At 38.2% G+C, this 27,033-nt stretch overlaps 1 protein-coding gene across 1 annotated transcript in view; it reads right to left on the minus strand.

Moving 5' to 3' along the window:
• Nucleotides 1–4,522: 4,522 nt before the first annotated feature.
• LOC128610138 (NACHT and WD repeat domain-containing protein 2) overlaps nucleotides 4,523–27,033 on the minus strand; it is a 53,055-nt gene continuing 30,544 nt past the window's right edge. Inside the window, exons 4-7 of the mRNA XM_053629243.1 lie at nucleotides 18,836–19,057; nucleotides 15,998–16,124; nucleotides 14,298–14,887; nucleotides 4,523–9,075 (exon numbers count right to left, since the gene is read on the minus strand). Coding sequence (XP_053485218.1) covers nucleotides 5,170–9,075; nucleotides 14,298–14,887; nucleotides 15,998–16,124; nucleotides 18,836–19,057 — 4,845 coding nt within the window. The 3' untranslated portion in view covers nucleotides 4,523–5,169. The remainder of the gene's footprint in view (nucleotides 9,076–14,297; nucleotides 14,888–15,997; nucleotides 16,125–18,835; nucleotides 19,058–27,033) is intronic.

The raw sequence follows: 27,033 nt of genomic DNA on the forward strand, positions 1-27,033 counted from the left end.
GAGATTTTGACTGTCGAACTTGCTTCTTATTTTTGCAGCAAAACCCAGCAGCCTTCATTGTGTTTTTTGTTTGAAAAGTGGTCTTTTACATAATATGCTAATTTCTTTACTGACATTTTTCTGTAACATTTAATTTTGTGCTAGAAAACTAATGTTTTGGAATCTAAAATGTTTTTTTGTACTGAGTTGATAATGTAGAAGTCATAAAATAAAAAAAATCTATGACAAAGTTTGTACTTAAAAAATAGGGTGCCTATTTTTGCACAGTACTATATATAATTAATATGTTTGTAGATATAAAACTAATCAAGCAATATTTTATTTAGGTCAATATCTGTGTATTGTATTTGTGCCCCAGTGTTAATTCTGTGTGAATCATCAGATGATATAATTGGAAAAGGATATTTGTGTTCCTCTTAACTATGCAACCCTTAGGCTAGCGTTATTCATAGCAGAGTATCATCCTTTATAAATGGATTACAAAATGTTCTTTCAGTACAGGGCTTATTGTATATTATACCATAGTGCTGGTGAATTCTCAAATCTGATTATAATAAAAATATTTATTAATTTTCTATAACAGTGATGCTCTGAGAGTAGTGCCACTGCAAGAGAAATCAAAGGTCTATATCAATGTGTTAATGTGTTCTATATCTCACAGCTCATTCAGATCATTCACACAGACATGTATGACAGACACTCACATAATCTAAATCGAATAATTAATACATTAAAACAACAAATGCTTATTTAAGAAAGGAAAGCATATAGTCAGTCATATTGTGTAGCTTTCTGTAGGGAGATGTTTATTTACCAATCATGGGTGGAGTCTCAGGTGTCAGCACTTTGTAACAGTAAATTTTCCACCACAGGAGAGTCTGCTTTTGTTTTATTAACAAGACAAAGTGGATGGTGAAGGAATTACTATTTATAGCTTATACAATGTAAATGATAGCCGGAACTAACTTGTTTCATGGAAGTTCCACACCATTAAATCTAACTATAAATTTGTGACATTAAACACTATGTTTATCTTAAATAAATAATATAATAATTTGCAAATTGCAGTGTTACAAGAGGAATAAAACATTTCTCCTTTTTGCATTGAACCATATCACACCACCTTGTCATTGATTATTTACCTATCACAGCAGCACACACTGACTTATGTCTGACTTAAAATGTATGAAAATTATTTTATTATATTATTAAAGTGTATGTACAGATTAAATTTCATATGTGTTCTCTTGGTCAAATATTCAACACAGAAATCCCCAAAACATGTTTCCTTTTTAGTGGGTTACCCATGGGGCAATGGTGGCTGTACAGTTGATATCTGGTTTGCCTTCGAGGAATCTTATACTTGTTATCTGAGATGATTTTTTTTTTCAATTCTTTTCCACAGTAATACGATCCATGTGACACTCAAGGATGATGACCAAAGAGCTGGCACAAAGCCAAGAAACAAGATACTGTAAACCTTAGACTAAGTGTGTGTGTCTGGAGAGATAAATCATTTTAAAATAAAGCTGCTTTTTTTTTTTTTTTGCCTTCTACATACACACTCTAGAAAGAATGAAGTTTTCCTACATACTTGTCTATTCACCTTTAAATCTCTCAGCTCAGCCAACACCATGAAGAAGATTCAAAGCACTTGCACCAAGAAATAAGTAATATTCTACTGTAAAAAGGACACAGTTACAGAGCAAATTGTGGTGTAAAAACATGATCTATTATTAAAACCAGCAAACGCATTAAAATGTTTGCTGTAGTCTTTCTCAAACTTTAAACTTTGACAGTTTAAAAAAGGCTGTCTTGGTAAACGCCATAAGTAAATGCACCACACCTAAACCAACCTCAGTGCTTTAACTGTAACTATAATACTACATTAATGTGCATGATGGTGTCAGCTCTTTCACTGGACATAAATAGTCTAAATAATAATTATTAGACTCTTGGCAAAATTATATATATATATATATATATATATATATATATATATATATATATATATATATATATTTGTATATATACATACACACTAATAAAATATATGTATATATAATAGTTAATACTGTATATACTATACTATACATATAATGTAATACAGTACATTATACTAAAAGCTGTGGGCTATGTTTTTTAAGTAATTCTGTTGACAAAATGTATCCATTAATCTATGATGGATGTCATTTAAAAAAAAAAAAGTAAAAATTAAGGCATAATGGCTCTCATACCTAAGCGGATGTTTGTCTTTCAACTGGTGATCACGTTATGAGTAACTGTATGTTTAGTCTTACTGACATGATTGCAACTCTCTCAACCTTTCACATAACTTTCTGACTCTCATAGCATTTTGTGGTCTTTTCAGCTGCCAAATAATTCTAGTAAATAATAATATAGTGACTGAATCTATAATGCTGGTTTTGACACTTGAAAGGAGCTGTCAAAAGTATAATTTCTGTTAAAGAGAAAGATTGATGTTTGAAATCTAAAACCAGTGGTCACAGGTTTGTCACTCAATTATCAACAAACTGTGGAGGGAATAAATGATAAGAAAATAAGGAAATAATAATAAGGAAATAAATGATAAAGAAATAAATGATAAGCCCACAGTGTGATTTACTAATACAAGTATATTCCTAAATATAATGTCTCCATGGAGAGTAATGTCGTTATGATGACTTTGCGGAAAGTCTTTTCACAGAGCTGAGACACAGTTGTTATCGTAAGGATAGGCGGTGCTTATTGAGCCTCTCCATTTATGTTTGCTATTAATAATAAAAGGCAGATATTGGTGTGCCTCACGTTATTGTTGCTATTAATAGTAATAGGTGGGTCTTCTAAGCATTGTCTATTATTTGCTGTTTATATTGGGCAGGTCTTGTTGGACCACTCCTAGGTCCACAGTGGCCATGGAGACTATAGACTGTCAGCAAAATACATAACTCCAAGCCCAGGCCTTGTTTACTTCAGCATGTCTATGAATGTGTGTGTATTAGTGTAACTGTGAGGCAAGCATAGAATCCAGGTGCTTTGGGTACGAGATATAATATTGACAAAATGTTGCACGTGCCCAGAATTCTGAAAATATTAAAAAGCTTGTTGGCTGCTCCACTGCACTGCCATCAAATCCTATTATATCACAAGCATTGTTTGTGCTTTGATTGGAATCTAAATTGAATAATATGAATAATTGAATAAACATGATTTGAAAATTATTAAGAAATTGGAATTGAGGTATGTAAAGTATAGAAGTATGTATAGTATAGTCTTTATAGAGTTGTAGAACATATGCTAAGAACAAAGGAACTGAATTAAGAGGCAAAAAGAGAACCATTTTATTACATTAAACTGTTTCATACAAACAAGGCATACACACTATTTCATATTGCTTCAGACATAAGTTTTTCTTTTTTTTAAACAACTTTGTAACAAAATGTAAGTACAACATTTATGAAAATATATAAATCTCTAAACAGGGATTTCAGTGCTGACTATACAAACAATACAATAAACACATTCATTGCCAGTATGCCACCATGTTCTGCAAACATGTATGTAATTAAGTCATTCATGTCACATAACATACAATATGCCACGTTCTGCTCTCAGTAACACATTCAGATATACTCTTGGTTTTCAGTACAACATGGGCTTATCGAAGGTTGTTCGCAAAGGTAATACATCTGGCCTTTTACAGTTAATGTAAGTCACACTGGGTGGTGCAATAGATCCATAAGGAATAGTGTTCAATTAAATCACAAAGCATAATTCATTTGCAAAGAAATAAAGTAATACAAGAAAGGAACAACTTTGGCACACTATATACTGTATAATATTTCTAATGTTTTAGAGGGGTGAAATGTGTCAACCCTGAATAATGCTACAGGTTATTACTTGTAAATGGGCATATTTCTCAACAGTTTCAGAAGTAAACATACAATTTGTCGGAATAGCCCTTAAAGTTATGGAGGCGATTGATGGGGCATGGCTGATCATTTTATTGAGCATGCCAGAATATTCCCATAACCAAAGGTAAAATTAAAATCTTCATTCACCAAACTCAACCAACAGTTTGTAGATGAATATTTGTGTCATTGTGTTCTTGATATACTGTATGTCAGCTGTGATAAACAACTGTCCCAAATGAAGTGCAACCCATTAAAACTGGCTTGTCACAACCTTTTAAAATACATATATCTATACATTTCTATGTAAGTCATCTATAACATGAAAATACTAAATATTATTTTTTCTACTATCACACATTCCCACAATGCCTTACTAGTGACATGAAAAACACCAACAAACAAAACTTGGCATAACTTATAACACCACTTTTTAAGGCGTTTTCAGATGCTACACACAATGTTAAATACTCAGTAACAGTATATTCCAACTAACAATATGCAAGAGTTTCGGCTAGTGATATTTTCCATTCCATCCTTCTATTCAGTTTGATACAATAAATGCAGTAACAGAATATAAACAGCTTCAATAATATATAATTTTCCTGAAATCATTCTGCTGTGATGACTGGTAATTCTGAATGAATCAAATTTCATATTCATTGTTTGTTTATTGTAGCATGTTTATTGTATTTATGAATATCTATATCAAGGTTTTGTTTTAGAAATTCCCTGCATCTTTTTAATCATTAGTGTTTATAAGAAAATTTCTTAAAATCCAGGCACTCTCTTTGATTGCATTAAGCACAACATAACTTTGTTAAGGAGTTGCACAAATTGTAGCAGCCAAAATAGATATGTACACACATACATAACTTGAATCTTTGATACAGTTCCAGAGAAACTGAATTGACTGAACATTTATAAAAAAGCAAACATGTGTTATGGCTACAAATATATAACATTTCCATGTTTCTGTATAAAGTAATATTATGGCTTGATTTAAATAAAACAATGTATTTAAAATATATCAAAGATGTATGTAACACATAGTATGGCAAGTCACCAAATGAGCGACAACAGGATGAAGGTGACCTGACTAAATACAACTGCAGCGTGATCGTAATTGGCCAGTAACAACTGTGTAGTACCCAGAGGACTGATTTGTGCAACTGAATCACAAGGTTGCTGTAAACAAGAATCAACTGCATCCAAATCTGGTCCCATTCATCTATACCATTAACTTCCTGAAGAATTCTCATTGCAGTAATTCAGTTTTTTTTGTAGGTGTTGTTGTTTCAGGCTCCCCACTGTCAGAGACATTGATGGGGCTATCTCGAGAGAAAACTTCAGTTGACTCCCTCCACATGCAATCAGCAATAGTCTTGAAGGCATTGGTGCTGCACTTGGGTCGTATTTTCTGTGAGGCATTGTTAACAATCTGCCGGCTGTTGGAGGTGGCAATCTTGATTTTGAGGGCTGCATCCACACGGTCTACAACTGTGTAGGTCCCAATACTACCATCCTCAAAGCCAATAATAATGTTGAGTGCTCGTTGTGATAGGCACAAGTAGGTTGGTGTCTTGTAGAGAGAACAGGTACCAATACTCTTACCATCAGCAAGTCGCATGACAATTAAACTAGAAACCACACCTGCATCATCGTCCTCATCACAATTTTGGAAACAAATGTAAACCAAGTACCGTCCATCTCTTGATAACTTTTGCCTCCATATTATGCCTGCAGCATGGATTAAGCGCAGTTTACCACTGTGTAGATCTAGAACATTAATGTTGTCATCTCCTTTAGATACAATTCCCAACTTTCCATTAGGTGAGATTTGGAAGTCTTCCAAGTTCTTCAAGAAGTTGCTTGGCAGTTGCACTCTTCTGCAGACAGACTCATCAGCTACACTCCACATGAAAACAGTCTCTGTGGACGTGATGAAGACAACAAAGTCTGGACTGTCTGGAATTAGCTTAAAATTTATGATTGTGATCCCATCATCACAGACGAACTTCTTGGATACACTGCCGGACCACAAGCTGACAGCCAACAGTTTGTTTTTAGTTGTACCAACCAGGAAAGTGTTGGCTGTGGTGATGAGAGCATGCTGGAGAGTTACCAGGATGTTACACACTTTGTGTCCAGTAGCAAGCCTCCAGACCCGTGAGGCATTTTGTTCACAGAGAGAAACAACAAATTGGTCATTATGGGTGATAAGAAGTTGGGATATTTTCTGGCCATTGATCCGGAAGATGTTTTCACCTGTGGCAGTCTGCCAGATGTATTGGCTACATTTGTCATCAGATGTCACCATAAGGTCACCAGATGTGGTAAGAACACAGTTCTCCACAAGGCCTTCATGTTTAAACACCATCTCAATGAAACCTGTGTTGAAATTCCACTTATGGATGGCTTCAGACCCATCCATTGTGTAGACAAAGTCTTCTCTGCCTGACAGCTGTACACTTTGGATCCGTTTCCCTGTTTTGTCAATGTTTGACATTGCTGTTATGATATCAATGTCCCACACTGAGAGAACCCCACTACTGGCTACGGACAAAAGCAAATTATGGTGTGTTGACTTGATCAACTTGACGATGGCTCCTGATATCTCTATTAAACTAGCCATGCATTGTCCACTGTCTCTTCTCCACACAAATATGGATGAAGTATTTTCCATTGATGCTACAATACTTTGGCCATTCTTTGACAGAACAGCAGCTACAAATCTCTCACTACGTTTGGCCTTAAACTTCTCTACCATCTTCCAAAGCTTGGTGTCAAGCACCTCAATGCTTCTGGCTTTGCAAATAAGTACTGATTTCTGATCCTCAGATAATTCTATACCTACCACCTCACTATCATCCCCTCGGCAGTCATAGTCCTCCATAAGCCTGGGATTTGTGATATCTTTGGTGTTCCAGACAGAAAGACTACCTTCATTGTCAATCATCACCATTTGATGGATTGTGTCTAGAACCAGGATGGACTTCACAAATCCACCAGAAAACTCAGAGGTCACTGTTGCAAGCTTATCCCCATTTCCTAGGTGGAATATAGTGGTGGTGTTTAAATATTGCCCACAGAAAGCATACATCCCATCTGGGGAGCATTCAACACAAGTTACTTCATACCAACAATGGAACTGGTATAAGGGCCAGCCATACTGGAGGTCAATCACATTGACATCTTTACTGGCCTCCAGCCAAGCTAAAGCATGGGGGCTGGATAAGGTAAATCCATTGATGAATGCCACCCCACCTGTGATGCCACAGTGCTTTGAGCCTTTAACTTCTACCTCTGACAACAAACAGGATTTATGGTTGTCATAAATTAGTAGCGTGTTTTTTGTAGTGGCAACTACAAGATACTTCTCATCAGTGGTGAGCCTAACACCAAGCACAACTGACCTTGCTGTGTCAATCTGTCTCAGCAACTGTTTGCTCTCTACATCCCATGTACTGACTGAGCCATCTTCAAGAGCTGCAATTACAATGTTGGGAGCCAAGGTAGGTAAAATCTCAACAATCTGCATGTAACTAGAGCACAGTGGTAGTCTCTCTGGACTGTATGTAACATCCATGGAAGAGTGGAGTGGCACTATGGAGCAGTATTTGGGTCCATCCTTGTCACACTCTAGTAAGAGATGTCGGAGTTTGGGAAGGGATGTGACCACAGGAAGAAGTCTTTGCTGAAGCTCCGCAGACAGTGAGGCAGGGTTCTTGATTACTTTGACCTTTATACTTCGTAGTGTGGTAGCAAGGAACTTGAGCTCCTTTTCCTGTGAGTAGCTGTAGGCCAAGTCAATGTCTGACAAGGCCTTGTCAAATTGTCCAATCTTTATCATCGTATATAGCCAACTGAAGTTCATGATAACGCCATACATGAGGTCATCTGTCCGCCCACTCCTTGTCAAATGAAATAACAGTTCTGTCATTTTTCGGTGATTGACAAAGAAGATGTCTGGCTCGAGTAAGTTGCATTGGAACACCCAGGGTTGTTCTGGTGTCTGCCGGTCATAAGAATGCTTGTCAGCAGAGGCTTTGTCATGGCCATGAAGGCTTTGTTGGTTGTGAGGGTTCCGATGCTGAGAGATGTTTAATGAGGCAAAGTGATTGTTGTCACAGTGGAAAATCTTCTTTCTACCACCTGCCCATACCCCAAGAAAATACTCAGCTAAAAGGCTGTGCATTTGATGCACATCTTCTTCATTACTGAGATACAGCTTTTGTGCAATGAGATGCAGATGCCTGTTTGCCCAAACCATCAGGGTTACATTCCGAACCTGACGCTCCACCAAGTAACCCTCCAGCTCTTCTCTTAGTTGAGCAATGAGATCATAGGAGATTCGCAGTGGACTCTTTAGATTTGAGCTAACCATGATGTCTCCAAGTACACTATTGTCCAAAGATAATATGTCCTCCAGTTCGACCTCTGTCAACCCTACACGTGCCATTGTAATGTATCCCAATGCACGAAAGACAAAGTGCGACCCCAGTTTATTTTCAATGGAAATGAAAAGATGTTCTATGCTCTCATGTACTGTTGAGCAAAGGGACTTTTCGTCGACATCTTTATGTGAGCGCCAGTGTACCACCTCACGATAGATAAGGTTGACAAACATGGGCAGTGTACATTTAGCCAGTGCTTCATTTACATATATCTGTTGGCCTGAGGTTACTTTTCGTTTGACACTCAGAAGTTGCTGTTTGAGTGTCTGGCTACATGTTTTACGGTCTCTTTGTGTCAATTCTACATAGCAGTCCTCATCATGAATCAGGCAACGTAATTTCTGTAGTATCCCATGTTTGTTAGGCAAGGTCGATACCACAATGCGAACTGTACAAGGAAGGTGGATAGGCAACCACCACAGCTTACGTGCCTCATCTGCTTCTGACAGCTGTTCCAAGGAATCTAGTATGATCACTAGTGGTCGATGGAAGGATGACTCCCTCAGAAGGTTAATCAACAATTCTCTCATCTCTTCAATCTTGTTTGGTAGGTAGTGGATTAAGCAGCGATAGTTTATGGCAATTTGCTCACAAATACTTTGGAGGAGGTTGCGAAGGTCTGTAGAGAGGTCAGAGGAACCAATGAAGCGAACAATGATGACAGGATCTGTTTCTGTCCCCATTTCTTTCTGAAGACATGAGTATGCCTAGGAAAAAACAAGGGAATGACTGATTGGTTATTCTGTTTTTTAAACACAATTAAATTATTTATGATAAATGTTATACATCTGAATCTCAAAACAGTCTTTGACAATTGCACACATTGGGAGGTGTTCTGAAAGGGTGACTTAAGTTGGGGACTGAAATGCAAAAGTTATAGTACATCGATATTTATGTGGGGAAAGTAGCATTTTCGGAGATGTTTTTTTCAGAGAAGTGCGTTCAGATCACGCAAATCTCGTGTGTAGTTCACACCTCCAAGTTTGTATTTAATACTGCTCCTTAGGCAAGAAAAATGGGCTTAGGTCCTAGGACTGAATCCTGCATAACTGAGACATGCTTCTTTTTTCAGCAAACTCCAACCTGAATCCATAACTAGTACATAACAATGAATTGTGCTAGTGTGTAGTTACATCTGATGTCTGAATATCAGTGTGCAAAATTTTTATGTTAACTCCTCACTGCATGCACATAACTCAACTCTGAATACAGCCCATTAGAATTAAACAATTACAACATTAGAATTAATAGAAAAGCAAATTTTGGGTTGTTGAACAGGATTGTGGTACCCTGTAGACTGCACATTCTAACCAGAGAAGCTGCAACAAGAAAACGTTGATGTGTGAAGGGAGTGGCTCAGGTACAGTGGATTTCATGTCCTGCTGCCCAGCATATATCTGGCTAATCTCAGATCACTTGGAAACAAAATGGATGAGTCACTGCTGCTCAAAAGTACCTGTAAAAACGTTTCACTCTCTGCTGCTCTTTGTTTCACTGAAATGCACCTCAGTGTTGCCACTCCAGACATTGTACTGTGTTTACTGGTTTTCACATCCAATAGTAGTTTGTAACACTTAGCTGTCCTCAGGGTGGTGGAATCTGTTTCTATATTAATGAATGTTGGTACTGGTGTCACAGTGTAAAAGACTTATTGTTGCCAATACCTGGAATCCTTCTTCATTAACTGCAAACCATTTTATTCACTGCAGGATTTCGCTCAATTATTTTTGTTGGAGTGTGTATTCCACCTCAGGCCATGTGAGGCTCTGTGCCACCTGGCTGATGAGATAACCATGATAACTGTGGAGCAAAAAACACCCAGACTCTATTGTCATTATTTTTGTGGATTTTAACAGAGCACATCTCAGTCGCAAACTGTCACAAAATACAATAAACTGCACCGCTGCTACAGTATTAAAGGTTGCCGATCACTTTTTTCCCCTGTGCTGGTTCGGTACATTCTGATCACTGCCTGGTCCACCTTATTCCAGCATATAGACAGAAACTACAGCACTACAAAAATGTACCAGGGATACATTTTTACACACTTGTTTTGACTGAACACACAAGCACCAGTCTTAGTGAGTTTACCACATTCCCACCATCTCTCAGGGTCTGAAATGGGAAGCCAACATTCACTAAAATTGACAAAAAGGCCCAACAGAGAATGTATTATCTGCACCAGCTGAGAAAGTTGAACCTGCAACAGGAGCTGTTCCCCTCCAGAGCATGGAATGCAACGTTAAAACACAATTGCCAACCTTTTGTGCTTAGGTCACCATATTTTAATGCCTTCCCTCCAGTATTTGATTCAGATCGATTTATATCAGAACCACCAGGCAAAGGAATTATTTCTTTCCATATATGACCAGACTCATGAATACTCCTCAACAAATATGATGTCTATGCCACTGTCAGAATTGCCTTTTGTGGTAATGGTGCTATAACTTTTTTGTGTAATATTTATCTATGATTTTTGCCAGACTACCCATTTTCCACCGACTCGCAGGCTGACCTAGGAGCGGCATTTTGGCTCACTGACTGACAGACTGACTCCCATTTTGAAATGCATGTGTGTGAGAAGTCAAGCTAGCTGAATTTCAATCTAGCTATCCTTAGCTAGCAAGCAGTAAGTGATACCAGGGAAATTCTGTGATATACATTCCTCTACTGTGTTTGTTCACAAACTAGCCCAAATCCATGTAATTTTGGGATAGTTGCAGAGAGTTGTAAACTAGCTTATCTCCATACACTGTGCTATGACTGCATTCGTAACTAAATACTGGCGGTATTTATCTCAACCATTATGTTGTTTACTTACATGAATGCATGTTCTGTGCTTAGCTATCTAGTCATCATCTGTCATTTGTCTCAAGGACTTCTAATAAAAACAATTTATCTTTTAGACCCTACATATGACTGCCTTGTCATTTGTGTTATACTTGTGGGACAAATGCAACGAAGCCAATGGTGGTCCAGGAAAACTAGGCTTGCCTTGTTTTGTTTTACTTAAAGTGACAATGTTGTTTGTGAGAACTCAACAATCAAATTCCTTGTATACACAAATGCAATTGGCCAATGAAACATGACTCTGAAATTGCACAACTTATGTGTCCTTTCTCTCTGGCTGCAGGGGTTCACCATTCAAAACTTCATAACCATATATATATAATGTGTACAGAGGAAAAAAGAAAAAGGACAAACAATCACAAAAAATCTTTCCTCTGCCATTTTCTAAGCCAAGACCATTGTTTTCTGATATATTGCAAGTGATCTTGTTAATATGGCTACTTGCCAGAAGTTAAAAAAATGACAACTGGCACATTGTATATGTTTTGTAATATGAATGATATAATTGCAAACTCATTGTTATTTTATTTAGATAGTCCCTCAACCCACAATGCCCACAATCCACACAGCAGAGCCGAGGATTGAAAAAAAAGAGATTTTCCTATGGAGCAAAAGGCAAATAAATTCATAGTGTTACTTTTTGGTCGTCTGCTAAGCAATCTGTTGTTGTGTTTAGCTGGGCCAGGACCGCAAATTTGTTCTTTGAATTGCCTAGACCTGATTTTTGACTAAATGTATTATTTTGATTAGTCATTAGTGTTTGTGTTTGGTCTCAATGCCAGTTACAAATTCCACATAGCAATGAATCACTTGTACTCTATTATTAGAAAATCTAAGTATGAACATGAGTTGAGAAATGTTTCTGCCATAAAATCATGGTTTGGAGCATGTGTGTGTGGCATCAGTATTCTTGGTATTTTTGTGACCATTGTCACAGGCAATGAGTGTTCAAGTTAGGATTAGAATTAATACATTATGAAGAGGTGTGGTTAGATGTGATAGCCAAGATATGCTCTCTTGGACCTACAAATTTTCTGTTTCAGGAAACAAGTTATAACAAATGTGTCACGAATCGTGATGGAGCAGAGATAGGACGGATGCAAGTGCAGGATGAACAATTGTTTATTTAGAACGAGAGACAGGCAGACAAATCCAAAATGTGATCCAAAACGTAATCCACAAACATGCAAGAGGTCAGGCGATTGGCAAACAGGCATACACGGGGCAAGTCAGGAATCTAGGTCGATAAACAAAACAAGAAACGAACTATGACGAGGGACTGGAAGCGGATAATCCAGTGCGAACTAACTCTAAACATGGACTGTGACTATGACTATGATCCAAACTAAACTAACTCTAAACATGGACCGTGACTATGAATACGCTACGAACTAAACTAACTCTAAAGTATTAATCTTCCACGTTGTGTGCTGGGAGGCGCGCGGTATATATGCGGACATAATCAGCGTCTAAACTGCTAGCAGCTGAGAGCAATACCGACCCACGTGAAATCCCAGCCAATGACAGAACAGGGAGGAGACATGACAGAAACATAAACAAAACACACGTGTCCAGATGTCATTACGGTCAACAACGGAAAAGCAGGTGCTCGCACATTCGCGCTTAGAGCACGCTGCTTAAAGGGGGAATCGTGACAAAATGTTCCCCTTTGTTTTTGGTATGAATGCACTTGTTACTTCAACAATAGTCTGCATGAAAGATGATTACAATTGTCTGGAGAGGAAAAAGAATAGTGGATGGCTGGTATAACATCGTATCACGATCGCTACATCTTAATCCAATTCTTAATGTGTAGCATCAAATATTAATCTCACTGAAGCATTATTGTGTACATCTTAAGGCAACCTACAATATGAATCAATTACATGTTTCCGAATGGCCCACAAATAAAGAGCATTTAGTTTATGATCTCTCGCCAATATTAATCTTTACTAGAACCAGAAAGTATGACCACATCACCCCAATCTTATCCACAATGCATTGGCTCCCAGTAAAATTTTGCATGGATTATAAACATACTTCTACTGACCTCGAAAGCACTGAATGATTTCACGCCACAGTACCTGAGCGAACATTTGGTCTTTTATGATCCACCACGCCTACTTAGATCAAAAGGTGCAGGCTATTTGTTGGTACCTTGAATAGTGAAGGCAACAGGAGAGGGAAGAGCTTTCTTTTACAAAGCCCCACAGTTATGGAACAGCCTTCCAATTAGTATTCGGGACTCAGACACAGTGTCTTTGTTTATGTCCAGGGTGAAAACATATTTCTTTACTCAAGCTTACCATGAATAGACTTTCTTTTATGCAAAGTACACAGTCTTCTCCATCACGGGTTAGTAAGCATAGCCAATAATCTCTCCCTCTCTTTACCTCCCTCCCCTTCTCTCTTTCTGTCGAGCCATACATGATATTATGGAGATGCCAGTGATCCTGACCCTTTCTGCTCTCCAGACCTGCCTGATCCATCCTGACGCCCTACCTCTGGATGGAGTTGTCATCAATTGGAAGTCACATGCTGCTGCTGAGGATGCCCCACATGGTGCAGCCTAAAGATCACTGAGATTGCTGAGGATGGTACCATTATGGTATATTTGGTACAATTCATATTAACAGTTATGCTGTGATGGCTAGGACTACAATTGCTATTATAGCCTTAGCACTGCAATTACCACAAACAGTTTTGCACTCAAGTCTCCATCAGTGAACAGTGGAGAAGTTCAACAAAACAGACTTCATGTAAAAACTGTAATGAATTTTCCTGGTTATACAACTGCACTAATTGAGCATGTAGTATTCGCACATTTATAGAAGGGACTTATTTATAATTATACTATCTGTTGTCACCCAGATGAGGATGGGTTCCCTTTTGAGTCTGGTTCCTCTCAAGGTTTCTTCCTCATATCGCCTAAGGGAGTATTTCCTTGCAACTATTGCCTCTGGCTTGCTCATTAGGGACAAATTCATAAATTTTAAATCTATATTCTGAATTTATATATTTCTATAAAACTTTGGGACATTGCCCATTGTTAAAAGTGCTATACAAATAAAACACTCACCTGTTTTGCCACCTCAGCAAGCAACAGCGTCTTTCCTGTACATGGCCCTCCATAAATGACTAGGGGCAATATTCTCCCTCCTTTGGATGGGTACAGGTATTCCTGCACCATATCCAGGACCTCACTTTTATATACATAAAAAGAGGAAAATGTCTTGCACAGCGAAAGATGTTGTATGATCTCGTCATACAATAGATCTGTTTCTGTGTCAAAGTTTTGCTGGACAGTAGCTTGAATAATGTCCACCATGTCCTCATAGAACTGCTTACACAGACCCTCCACATAATGACTCTCTACCTCTTGAGAGTAGCCCAGCTTCATGTCGCAATGGGTGACCGAGGAATAGACACGGAGGTTGGATGCTGCGACTATTGTGGGGATGAACTCATCTCTGACTTTCAGAAGCCGCTCATAGGCCTCTTGGTTCCTCATGATGCGATCTCCACTCATAACAGTGTCCATGTAGCGGGCCATGTCTGGGATCTTAGCAAAGCGCTCAAAGTTGGAGATTTTGCGGATGTAACACACACACTTCTTCAGGAAGGCTGGGGTCTGTTTTCCTAAAGCAAAGTCCAATTCATCCTCCAGTGCTATGAAAAAGAGAGCAGAAACGTTACTTCTCATTCATGCTTTTGAAATATTTGATATTTTAATCACTACACACTATAATACTCTACACTGTGTCTGTGTTTTTGGCAGTCTTTAGCATGTGATTAGTTCTGCTTCCTTAAGCTGCCTTTAAGGCAAAACATATTTGATATGATCTCTTAATCCATCATTGCACCCTCTTATCAAAGTCCTCCAAAGAGAGTGTTCCACTGATAGCCTGCCAACCCTGTCAGCTTAGTTTCGCAAACTCAAAGCTTGCTTTGTTAATGAGGGGATGAGAAGAAGAATATGGCTGGAAAGGCAACATTTTGGAGGCTGCAATCTCAAGTCCCATATGTTTTAGTTGCTGTACAATTAGTGGTCATTTGAGGAGAAAAATGTTGAATAAGAATTATAATTGGCCTACTAGATTTCCCTTGTGCCTATAGGTTAGTAGAACAGTGTGCTGAAATCTACTGCTGTTGTGATCTTGACCATGTTTGTCCTGTAATTACCAAAAATTTTAAGTTTAAAAAATCTGATTGCACAATAGTGGGCTATTGGGCACCTTTTTTACAAACTGAAAAATATATGTCCTGTCTTGACCCCCTAAAGCTGTTAGTGTGGCCACTAACATAGATTGAATATCAACTCATTAAGACATTTAACTGGAAGTTTGTATGTATAAATTAAACCATGGTAACAGAAAGAATGTACTTTAAGATGTAAGACAGTTTAGCTTTTCTGCAAGGTGTCTGATGAACACAAAGCATATTCAAAGCATATTTAGTTTAAGAAGATGGCCCAGCAATTTTGCTTTGCAGTAGTTTTATAACAAATTTATAACACGGTCTTTGTTACGTTAACTGAGCATACATTTGTGCATACAAGGAATTTGATTGTTGAGTTCTCACAAACAACATTGTCACTTTAACAGCCGTAGATGGATATAACTAAGAGGAGCTCTCATCTACGTACACCTGTTTCACTTATTCATAAATGATGGGAATTATAACAGGAAAAATGCAAAATTATTTGCATCCAATCTAGAGTGCTGAATCCCTACACACTGCCACAGATTTCTACGGAGGTAGAATTCATCTGCCACATACCCGAACATAGAAATTTTTTGGCCTGTGGACTTTTCATGGTTCCTTTCTCTTGTAGTTGTAAGACTGCAGTTCTAAAGATTTTCTTGATCTCTTCAGAGACAGCTCTCCAAGCCTTTGCATTCTTGGCCTTTGCAACACTGCTCGACTCCATCTGTGGGAGAGAAGGAAAGAGTCATGGTCAATGATCTGCCAGCAGTCAAAGAAAATATTTAAGCTTCCCAGACAATGATTTATCTCTACACTATGTTGGTCTTTGAATGTTTAAAAAGAGATTCTTGGTTCCTTTCTCTGGTTAAGAATAAAGCTTAATCCATCCCCAATGTAAAGCCTCAGTTAGATAAATAGCCAGTCAGGTCATGCTCCCTGTTTTAAATTCCGAAAGCTGTCATCGATCTGATCAATTTTGTCTGTTTTTGGAAAGCATGTAAAGTGCATATAAAGGGAAGTGGTGGCTGAACGGTTAAGGCTCTGGGTTACTGATCTGAAGGTCAGGGGTTCAAGCCTCAGGAATGCCAAGCTGCCACTGTTGCCACTTAACCCTCCCTGCTCCAGGGCTGCCTTATCATGGCTGACCCTGCACTCTGATCCAAACTTCCTGAAAAGAATTTCACTGTGCTGTAATGTATATGTGACCAATAAAGGCTTCTTCTTCTTCTAAAAGTGAGAGAAAGGGAGAAGAGAGTGATAGAAAGAGAAGGAGGGGGCAAGTTACATTGGGCCAGATCTTTTTTTTTTTTGCTGAATACAGGCAGAAATTCAAACCCTGCTGTTTTTCTCATTTTAGTCCAGCAGAGCCACAGCAGAACTCCTTCTTAACACAAACAACAAACTACAGTGTGTGTTGAGACCTGCTTTATACATGTGCCATGACATGGGCCTGGCAGTGTGTCTTTTTTAACTGAGCATATGAGTATGAAAGAAAGACAGAAAAAGAGGGATACATAGATGAAGAATGCAAGTATCTGTGAGTGGACGTGTAGGTGATTGCATATTCAGGAGAAAGAAAGTAAAAGAGATAGTGATAGAGAAAAATCTAAAAGTCAGAAAAAAGCAAGCAATGCTAGATCCTGCACTCGTACTAAGGTTTAATGAAATACAAACTGAATTTATGAGCCTAATAAACTCTCCTGCAGGAAACCAGCTTGCTCTCTTGGGTCAGGCAATTTCTGAGAGGTCCTCAAGCACTGGTCTAGCACATTGTGACATTTACATGATATGTCTCAGAGTCAGGGTTCAAATTTGTCTATATGGCCTCTCTAGGAACATTAAATGTATAATTCAGAAGGTTTCTCTTTGAGTTAAATCAACATGAAGTAGCACAAGTAAAATGAAGTAGTGCAAAACGGTTGTTAAGTTCCTTGAGATTATGTCTCTACATTCATCTGGTTCACAAAAAAAAAAAAAAAAACACATGCTGATGAGAGCATTTTTTAAAACATGTAAATAACATGTAAAGATGTCAAGTTTAAAAGATATATACCAAGGTGCCAGTTTGTTAGTTACACCCCCCACCAACATCCAAACTGTACACTACAATAATGTCATGTAATATCTCATGTCATGTAACATGCAGTGTGTGGTATTAATCAGACATACCAGAGAGTTGAAGCGTAAAATGAAAGCCAGTACAAATACAAAACATTAAAGGAATGAAACCTTTAAGAAAATACTTTGTTTGTACGCTATAACAAACTGGGTAAGAAAGTACTGTAGGTCTTGCCTTGGATGAGACCCAGGTGATTTAAAAAATATTAATTTAAAGAGGCAGTAATGGTGAGAAAATATTATATAATGGTGACTGGGAGTTTAAAACTTCCCCTCATAAATGCAATTAATTGTATTTTTTTCCAAAGTAAAGGTTTAAAATGTAACAAAATACATTAGACATCTACACACAGCTTTCAAGTGCACACAGCTTGTTTATTGCATATCACTTCCTTTTATAAGTGCTATACTCTAATTACATTTCATTCATGTTGCTGCTGATTTACAGCCGGTTAAACACAATGCGCTGCACATGCTGTGTTTTAAATCGAAGCACTTACAACTTATTTAGCTGCATGTTGCCATTCTATGACAATATGGTGGCCAGATGAACATGGGACAGAACAGTTACAGTCCCATGTCATCCAGAAGAAGCAGCTCTGATGCTTTGTGTCAGCTTATTGGGCTACGTCACTTATCGGATTTTGACTTTGATGGGACGCATTGCCAAAGACTATGTTCTGTGTTGATGTGGTCAGTGAAAAACAAGAATGCACATTTTCTCGGGGCACAGGAATGTCCAACTGGATTTCTCACTTAGAACATCTCATCTGAACATCATTGTTAAGTTCCTTCTTTCATGGCTGCAGTCCATCCACACTCAAAGATTATTCCAGCAATATACTTTTTACCAAGTCATATGCCATTACTGAATGATTCTTGAAATATGGAAGGTAGTGGCCATTGTTTCAGTGGCTTGCATAATTCCTGTACCTCAATTCTATTGAGACTACAATTTTACAACTAACATTTTAGCAATTGTGTAAAACAATCATTTATGCATGGAACACCATACTGGCACAATGCCACCAGTATTGAAGAATCTTTGCCTAAGTAAATACTTGCTTTAATGAAGGATGGATGTGTCCCTAATAAACATTCAACCAAGTGTACACTACGAACATGTAATGATGAAGATTGGACTACAATACAGGATAGAAGTTGTTATCCAGGTCTAATCTTGATCTCCAATTATTTTACATTATACCATTTTTATTTATACCAATGTGTGTGTTAGGTGAAACAGGTAATATCAACTTTACCTCCCATTAGTAATATGTCATAAATGTCTACATTGTCTATCATCCTTACCGAGTTCTGATAGTTTTTCAGCATCTCAGCTTTGGGTTTGAGGTAGTATGCCGGTGGTACTGAGTTTTCATCCCGGCAGTACCACTCCTCCAGGATTCGTGTATCCAGACCTGCTTCCACTGCTGCATCTAGAATCATTTCAAATTCAGCCGATTCCACTTCCCCTGGAACACGAATGCTGCCATACTTCTCCCCCACCAAACCCTGTGAGACGAGAAATACAAAGAAAAGAAGACTACACTAGTAAACACTTGCTACGACCAGTAAACACTTCATTAAATGGCATGTGACAACCAATGCCACTGGCACATCATTTTACCTCAGCCAAATATTTCACATTAAATTGAACTTAATGATGTTCTGCATAATTCCCCATTCACCTTTAACTATATTAAGCAACAGCAGGAACATGAATTTCACATTTCCTACTAACACAGAACACAAAAGAAAGACACAATTATGAGGAGGGGATTCTATAAAGTAAGCCTGTCATGACTGAGACAACATGATAACATTGGGGAAATTTGCTACTTAGTCTCTATTACCTACCAGCCTGCTTTACTGGCAATAAAGCAAATCCCATGCACTGATGTGTCCAGAATTACTAACATCCTTCATAAGAATTACAATAACATAATTATACGAATTTTCCACTTAATTTGAGAAATCATACACAATGAAAGAGACATGCTATTACCAACATTATTACATTACTACTCATGCCTTTTAAAATTAGTAGTGAAAAATATTAAGAATATGGAGCTTTAACAGCTAGATTAAGGAAATGAGCTTAAAACCGCTGAAGCAAAATCTCTCTGTATTTTGCACTTTTAATATTTATGAGAGGAACAACTAAAGTTTTAAAAAGTATATAGTATTATTGTCATTTTTTCCCTAGAGCTGCTTAATGAGTATCACAAAGTACTTACATAGTGATCAAGTGCATAACTCGTACTATAAAAAGGAAAACCTTGTATTTAGAGGTATTCTTTTCATTTGTACACACACACACACAAACACACACACACACACACACACACACACACACACACACAAATGTAAAAAAAAAAATCCAACAAAAGGGTAAGAGGAAAAAAGATACCAGAGTTTCATATTTTATGTATTTTTGGAACTGGGTCATCCTCATCTTCAGGTTTATACATTCCAAAAGTTATAGTCTCATGTCTCAGCATGTGTGCTACTTAGAGAAAGAGTGAATCTAAAAGAAAAAGTGGAAAACATATACGATGTGGTAGGATATACCTCTGACATATACACATCTTTTGGGAAATGTGGAGCATTATGCTGTATCTGAGAGGAGACGAGAGACACAGATCTCTCTCGTTCCCCCTCACTGCGTGTGTGTGTGTGTGTGTGTGTGTGTGTGTGTGTGTGTGTGTGTGTGTGTGTGTGTGTGTGTGTGTGTGTGTGTGTACAGCAGTGCCACCTGCCTTCTGACAAGCTCCCACAATAATCAATATTGTCTTTGGCCGGTGGTGTGTGTATGGATGTTTAAAGTACTCATGGCAGTTTGTTGGCCTGTTATTGCTAATTCACCTGTATAAGTGAATAAGTCTCTTTGCATAATCTAATAAAAATATAAACTTCAGTTCAGCTTTTTTTATTGGAGCTGTTGTGACAACCCTCTAGCCTCATCTTGCTTTGGGTTTTGAATCTTGTGTGTTTAAGGTGAATGGAGGAAGAGCTCTGTCTTTACCAGTGAATATATTTACCCGAGTCTCCGTGCCTTATAAAATATGGCTGGTCTTCTTTTCTATTTTGTCTTATTTTAATTTTGTCATTTACACTTTTGTCACATCCTACACACTGTCACATCCTACACATGCTTATGTTTGGCTTTTTAGTTTAAGCTAATGCATTTGGACCCAATAAAATTGAGAAGTTTTCTTTCATTCAGTGTGTCTGTCTTTGTTGTTGCTTAAGGTAGGGTTGCAACAAATTGGGGCTTGACTATTCATATTACATGAAGTTTATTTGTGTTTCGCTTTGGTTTAACCATGTTTTTAATAAAGATGTTGCCTGGTTATGTACATTTGATTAAATCAGATGTTGTAGGTATTATCAGTGACGTGATACCTGTGTGAAATACAGTTCACAGCTCATTTTTTCCCCATAGTTACTAGATTTTCTTTGCCATCTTTCTTCTTCAAGCACATTGACGATTTTTATAAGTATTTTTTTTTACAAATAATTTAACAGCCTGATATGCCTGATTTGCAGATAAATAATCAAAGGCATTTACCAGTAAGTAAAGCAAAAATCACTGACAATTTAAAAAAGCAAAACAACATTGATAATCACAATTACACATATAGGAACCTGGAACTAAAGTGTAGGTTACAGAGTTTAGTGTAAACATTGTAATTTGTTAACGTGAATCAGAATGAGCAGATGGATCTTTATCAGCTCGTTATCTTTCAGTTGAGTAATACATGCATTTGCATACAAGAAGCACCTTGAAGCGCTGACCTGGACATGGGGATTTAGGCAGACGGGGATATACAGAGATGCTTAGAGATAAGATGTTTTTGAGATTTCAGATGAGTTTTTGCTTTTCCGTGTTTGATTAACTTCTCTCTGTGTTCTGTATATGTGAAATGAACATGTGTTTATTTGATCAGGCTCACCTAGTATAGTTTAATTAAACCTGACTTCAGTTCAATCTGAAATATTCAAGCTCTAAAATGATTCAAAACCTAGTTATAAAAACAAGTCAGCTAACTACAGGTGAGGTTGGAAAATGATTTGGTTTTTATTAAATACATTTAGTGCCATCCTGGTATAGCCAGGAATTCATTTCAGAGTGAATATACAAAACAAAATCACCAGATGATATGTACAATTATATTGATTGTACAAGTGGGACATGCTCATGTATTGTGGGTGGATGGAAGACAGTAGTAATATTTTATCTTAAAAAACCACATCAAAAATGATATATTTCATCTTATAAAACCAGGTGTACACTTCTCATCTTTCAGTAAACACAGCATGTTTATTGTGTGAATGGGAGCTGCTTGGGAGGTGGTTCAGGAAAGTGCTGGTTTCAGCTCAAAAGATTTAGTGTTTGGCTGCAAGGTGTGTGTGCTTTTAGTCATGTGGAAATGGGAAAATTAATACTTGGCAAAAAAAACAAACAAACAAACAAACAAAAAAACCCAAAAAACTAGCCAGAATAAACTTAAGTGCCAGTATAACTGCATGTTTGAACACGTTTTTTTTTTTATTCAGGTGACCAGGTACCTGTTCTTTGGCCTGTAGTTGGTTCTCCTTTTGAGGATAAATTACATGGTGCACAATGGTTTGTAAAGTGTTGGAAAAGAACTATTAGGTTGCATCTTTGCAGAATTTGCAAGTCTTTTTATGAATACTGGTATGTCTGAGGGGGCACAGTGGCTTAGTGGTTGGCACGTTTGCTTTGCACCTCTGGAGTTGGGGTTTTAAATCCTGCCTCCACCCTGTGTGTGAGGAGTTCTCCCTGTTTTTCTGGGGTTTCCTGCAGGTACACCAGTTTCCTCCCCCAGTTCAAAGACATGCCTTGTAAGCTGTTCTTAGTGGTTGTGCCCTGTGATGGGTTGGCATCCTGTTCAGGGGGTCCCCCGCCTTGTGCCCTGAGCTCCCTGGGATAGACTCCAAACTCCCCCATGACCCTGTGTAGGATAAGCGGTATGGAAAATGGATGGATGGTGCGTCTGAGACAATTGGATAATAATAGATATCCAATATCTACCTAGGTGAGGATGAAATACCTGATTATTATATGATATTTTTTGCAATTATTGGTGAAGGTTGGTTGTTTGATTGAAAATGAAGAGCCCTTGAAAAATTTAGGCTGCTCGCTTAGTCATTGGCTTCCTACGAAGTGCTCAGATCTCAATGAACCAATTAGAAGTTGCCCTGTTATATTCATGGACAGATTCATGGGAGCAAGACACCGATATGGCTGATGCAATCAAATATCAACTTGGTCGTTGTTTCTAAAGTCTGACCTAATTGGGATGAGGTAAATCAGTGAATTGTGAGAATTCTCAGTATAATTATTTGTTCTGTCTTATCCTAGTATAAAGATAGTACAAAGATAATTTTGTGCTCAGCTGAAATACTTTTATTTTAGGGATACGCAAAGGAGCCAAGGGAGGAATATAATAATAATTGGTTGTCTTGTCTTGTTTTTAGGCTGCTGGGAGGCTTCACACAATAAACAGACATTTTGGATGACATAAGTGTACTTCTTTTAAATTTCTGTCATTTTGACAGTATTCTCTAAAGAGTATATTGTGGTAAACTACATTATATCCCTAGAAGCATTTCTGTTGTTTCTTGTGTAGTGATACACAGTTGTATGTAGTCGCTGTCCTTTGAAGTGGTTTGAGGAGTGTGTCTGAACTGTACTTTCTTCTTCTTTCTGCTTTCCTCAGTCTATTCTCTCCTTTTCCGTCTCTTCCACCACCTCATTGTGCCTGAGGCTCTGTGACTGTGTGTCAGCTGCACTTCTTCTCTAGCAAGAGCTTTGATGTTTCTGTCTCTTAACTGAAAGAAACCTCCGAGTCTTTTTATTTAAAGAGGTGTCAGAGGCTTAGTGAGAATTTAAAAGCATTTGGGTCATGCTCCGTTTCTTTACCTAAAGCAGTTACTCGTATTGACTGTTTAGAAATTATATTAATAATATCGGCTTAAAATAAAACGAAAAAAAAAAAAAGATACATATGATAGAAGAGTGGCTCATGCAGGGCTTCAACACCCAAAACTGCTCATAATTACTGAAAATAGGTCCTATGAAAGACTCAGAGCTTCAGAGCTATGACTTTTTATTTTAATTTTAATATGTCCTCACTTCTTTTTGTCTCTCCTACTGTCTGTCTGTCTCTCTCTCTCTCTCTCTCTCTCTCTCTCTCTCACTTGCAGGCTGTCACAGTCAGATTAAACAGCTTCAATCTGCAAAGAGTCCCTCTCTGGAGACTCAAACTGACACATGCAACCCAGAACTGTCAACTGCAACCCCCTACTCTTGTCTTTTCTCCTTCTCTGATCAAACACTGGGTTCCCAGTTTACAATAAACAGTCCTGAATACATACATAACTCCCAGCAATGGCGCATCACAACAACAGTGAGGGCTGTCGACTGTCACTGTTTCCAGACACCTCACATATCAAGTCTCTAAAAGCACACACCGAGAGGTTCAGGGAAGATGGCTTGTCGTCTTATTTTGTGGAGTGCTAAGAAAACATCAGTATTTTACATAGCTTGCAAATAGGGCAGAATTTGCTGCTTGGGTATCCAAAGCAGGGAAGTCTGTTTGGGTTTTCCTTCAACCTTTTACCTGTTTTGCATCACTTCCACTGGGATTCACGTTTTTTGGAGAATCCAAACGTCTGAACTCTCTCCCTAGATAAACAGCAAAGCACAGCTTTGAGCTGTGACCTCATTCTCTTAGGGAATAATAAAGCAGATTTTTGGCTAGAGCATGCTAGCCAGGGTGTCTCCAGACTCTGAATGCCTCAGAAAGAAACTTTTCCCAAACTGTAATAAGCAATTATGGAAAAATAACAGAACCATGTTTGATCATTTTAGCAAAACAAAATAGTTACCAAAAAAAAAAAAAGGATGGTTAATATTCTGAATGTGTCCAACTTCCAAGGATAGTTTCGCATAAAGTTTTCCATTATGTTATAGAGATAGCAGATGTTTAAATACAGGCTTGCGCCTACTTTAATTCAGCCATGGCAGAAACCAGAGCAGTTTGAGCCGAGAAAGAGATTACATATTTCATCGATCTGAGAGAGGGAGCTTGAAAGAGGGCAAGAGGAACTTGGGATTTGCTGGAGGACAGGAAGGATATAGATGTGTGAGAATAGGAGGAGTGAAGTAGGAGAGAGTGACAGGAAGAGAGATCGAGAGAGTGACAAGATCTATTAAATAAGGCGTGAGAGTGGGAGAAAGACAGATGACTGAAAACACCGATAAGATAAGGGGAAAGGAGAGAGAAAATGAGAAACCCAGATTAAATTAGAAAAAGGATGTTCGAGTACCAGAGAGAGTTATGAAGGGGAAGGCAGCAAAATGAAGGATAGCTATTGAAGTGTTGAAAGAGAAAGACAGAGGATTCTGTGTGTCCTGTAAGCGTGTGACCGAGACACAGACAGTCAAGAGACGTAGACAATGTGTGGGAGACTGCATGAGATAGAAGGAGAGAGCTATCATAATGAGAAGGAGGACAGTAGGAGGATGAGGGACCAACGGTACTCCCAGCTCTCTTTCTCTCCACTCACTCTGCTTGTCATTCTCTGACTCCAATTATCCTCCTATCCCTCACCCACATCACTCATTTACATTTTAATCATTTAACATCCATCTCACCCACACCTGTGCACTGATCTCTCATCTGCACTCGACCTGACAGTGATCAGCACTACACACACTGACACACACACTCACACCCACCAGAGGACAGTGATTATTACTAAAATGTGTCCTTTACGTCAGCCAAATTTTTGATTACAGTTTTTAAAAACAACAGTTATTAGTGCTCGTCACTGCACTTGTCTAAAGTTCATTAAGGCTGTATGGCATCTGGGATTCGTCCAGATGTTCAGCGGGAACACCTGAGATTGTTCAGAGCACTCCTGCTGTCGACGAAAAGCCTTGTCCTTAAGTAGACAATGTTCATTACAAGGCAGCAGACTACTCAAAGGATGTGTCAATTACAGAGACAGATTTTGATTAGCATACAATTAATTGCACATCTTTAATGCATTGCACATAACATAGTGGCAGATAGAATACCAAGCATCTGTGTTCAGGTAGAGGTTCGAACACACATTATAAAGATAACGGGAAAACATTTTTTATTTTGTAGAGTAACATACTTCCAAATTTGGAGATACATTACATTTGGAATAGCTGGTGTTGTGGGAGTAAAGGGAAATGAAACATGGCATAATGTTAGTGGTGAGTAATATTTTCCCCCGCCAAGCCCATGGTGGTGTAATCAAAATTCAGAAGACATTTAGCGATCATTACATTTTGATGAATCATGCATAAAATGACTATGGATGTAAATGAATCATTTCAAAGTAGACAATGGTCACTTTTGATTTTAGATGCTGTTAATACTTGTCACATGCAGTTTCTCTCCTGTCTTCCAATACTTTGTCTCACTGGTCTTAAAATACTCTGCCTCACTGGTCCTCTAGCACTCTGCCTCACAGGCTTTACAACAATCTGCTTTGCTGGTCTTTGAACACTCTGCCTTGCCGGTCTTCCAACACCCTGCCCCAATAATCTTCTAACATACTATCTCACTGGTCTTCCAGTACTCTTCCTGGCCAGTCTTCCAACATTCAGCCTCGCTGGTCTTCTAACACTTTGACTCACTGTTTTTCCAGCACTCTACCTCAACTGTCTTTTAACACTCATTAGTCTTCATTAGTCTTCCAGTACTCCACCTTGCTGGTCTTCCCATACTCTGCCTTGCTGGTTTTCCAAACTTCTGCCTCTCTAGTCTTCCAATACTCAGCCTTGCTGTTCTTCCAACAATCTACCTTGCTCCTTCCAACACTGTGCCCCACTGGTTTTCCATTAGCCTGCCTCACCAGGTTTCCGATGCTCTGCCTCACTGGTCTTTCAACACTCCACCTTCCACTCCATATTGCCTTGGCAGACATTCAGCATGCTGCGTTGCCCCTTAAACAGAATAGTTATCCTGGTTTTCTTTAACCTATTGCCATTATTACCTTTCAACAGTGTGTAAGAAGTGAGAGATGTGTAAAACATTAGAATCATGCACTACAATCACAAGCTGAGTACTGTAACATGCTTAAACCACATTAGAAGTGACATGCTCATGACTACTATACTCCATCTTCAGTTGAGCAATTATCAACTGACATTCTGACATTAACTCCTGCACACGACAGTCTAAATCTTTTTTTTAGCCACACACTTGTGGAGCACATAAAAACAATTCACATCAAAACAATTTATAACCTTACCATCTTACTAATGTCAATTTGAGACAAACTGCTTTTCTTTATATAGAGTAGACAATAGAGTATATCTACAGTGTGTGTATACACACATACTCACAGTATATATATATATATATATATATATATATATATATATATATATATATGTGTGTGTGTGTGTGTGTGTGTGT

Source organism: Ictalurus furcatus, chromosome 7, assembly GCF_023375685.1.
Source record: "Ictalurus furcatus strain D&B chromosome 7, Billie_1.0, whole genome shotgun sequence".
NCBI classification, from domain to species: domain Eukaryota; kingdom Metazoa; phylum Chordata; class Actinopteri; order Siluriformes; family Ictaluridae; genus Ictalurus; species Ictalurus furcatus.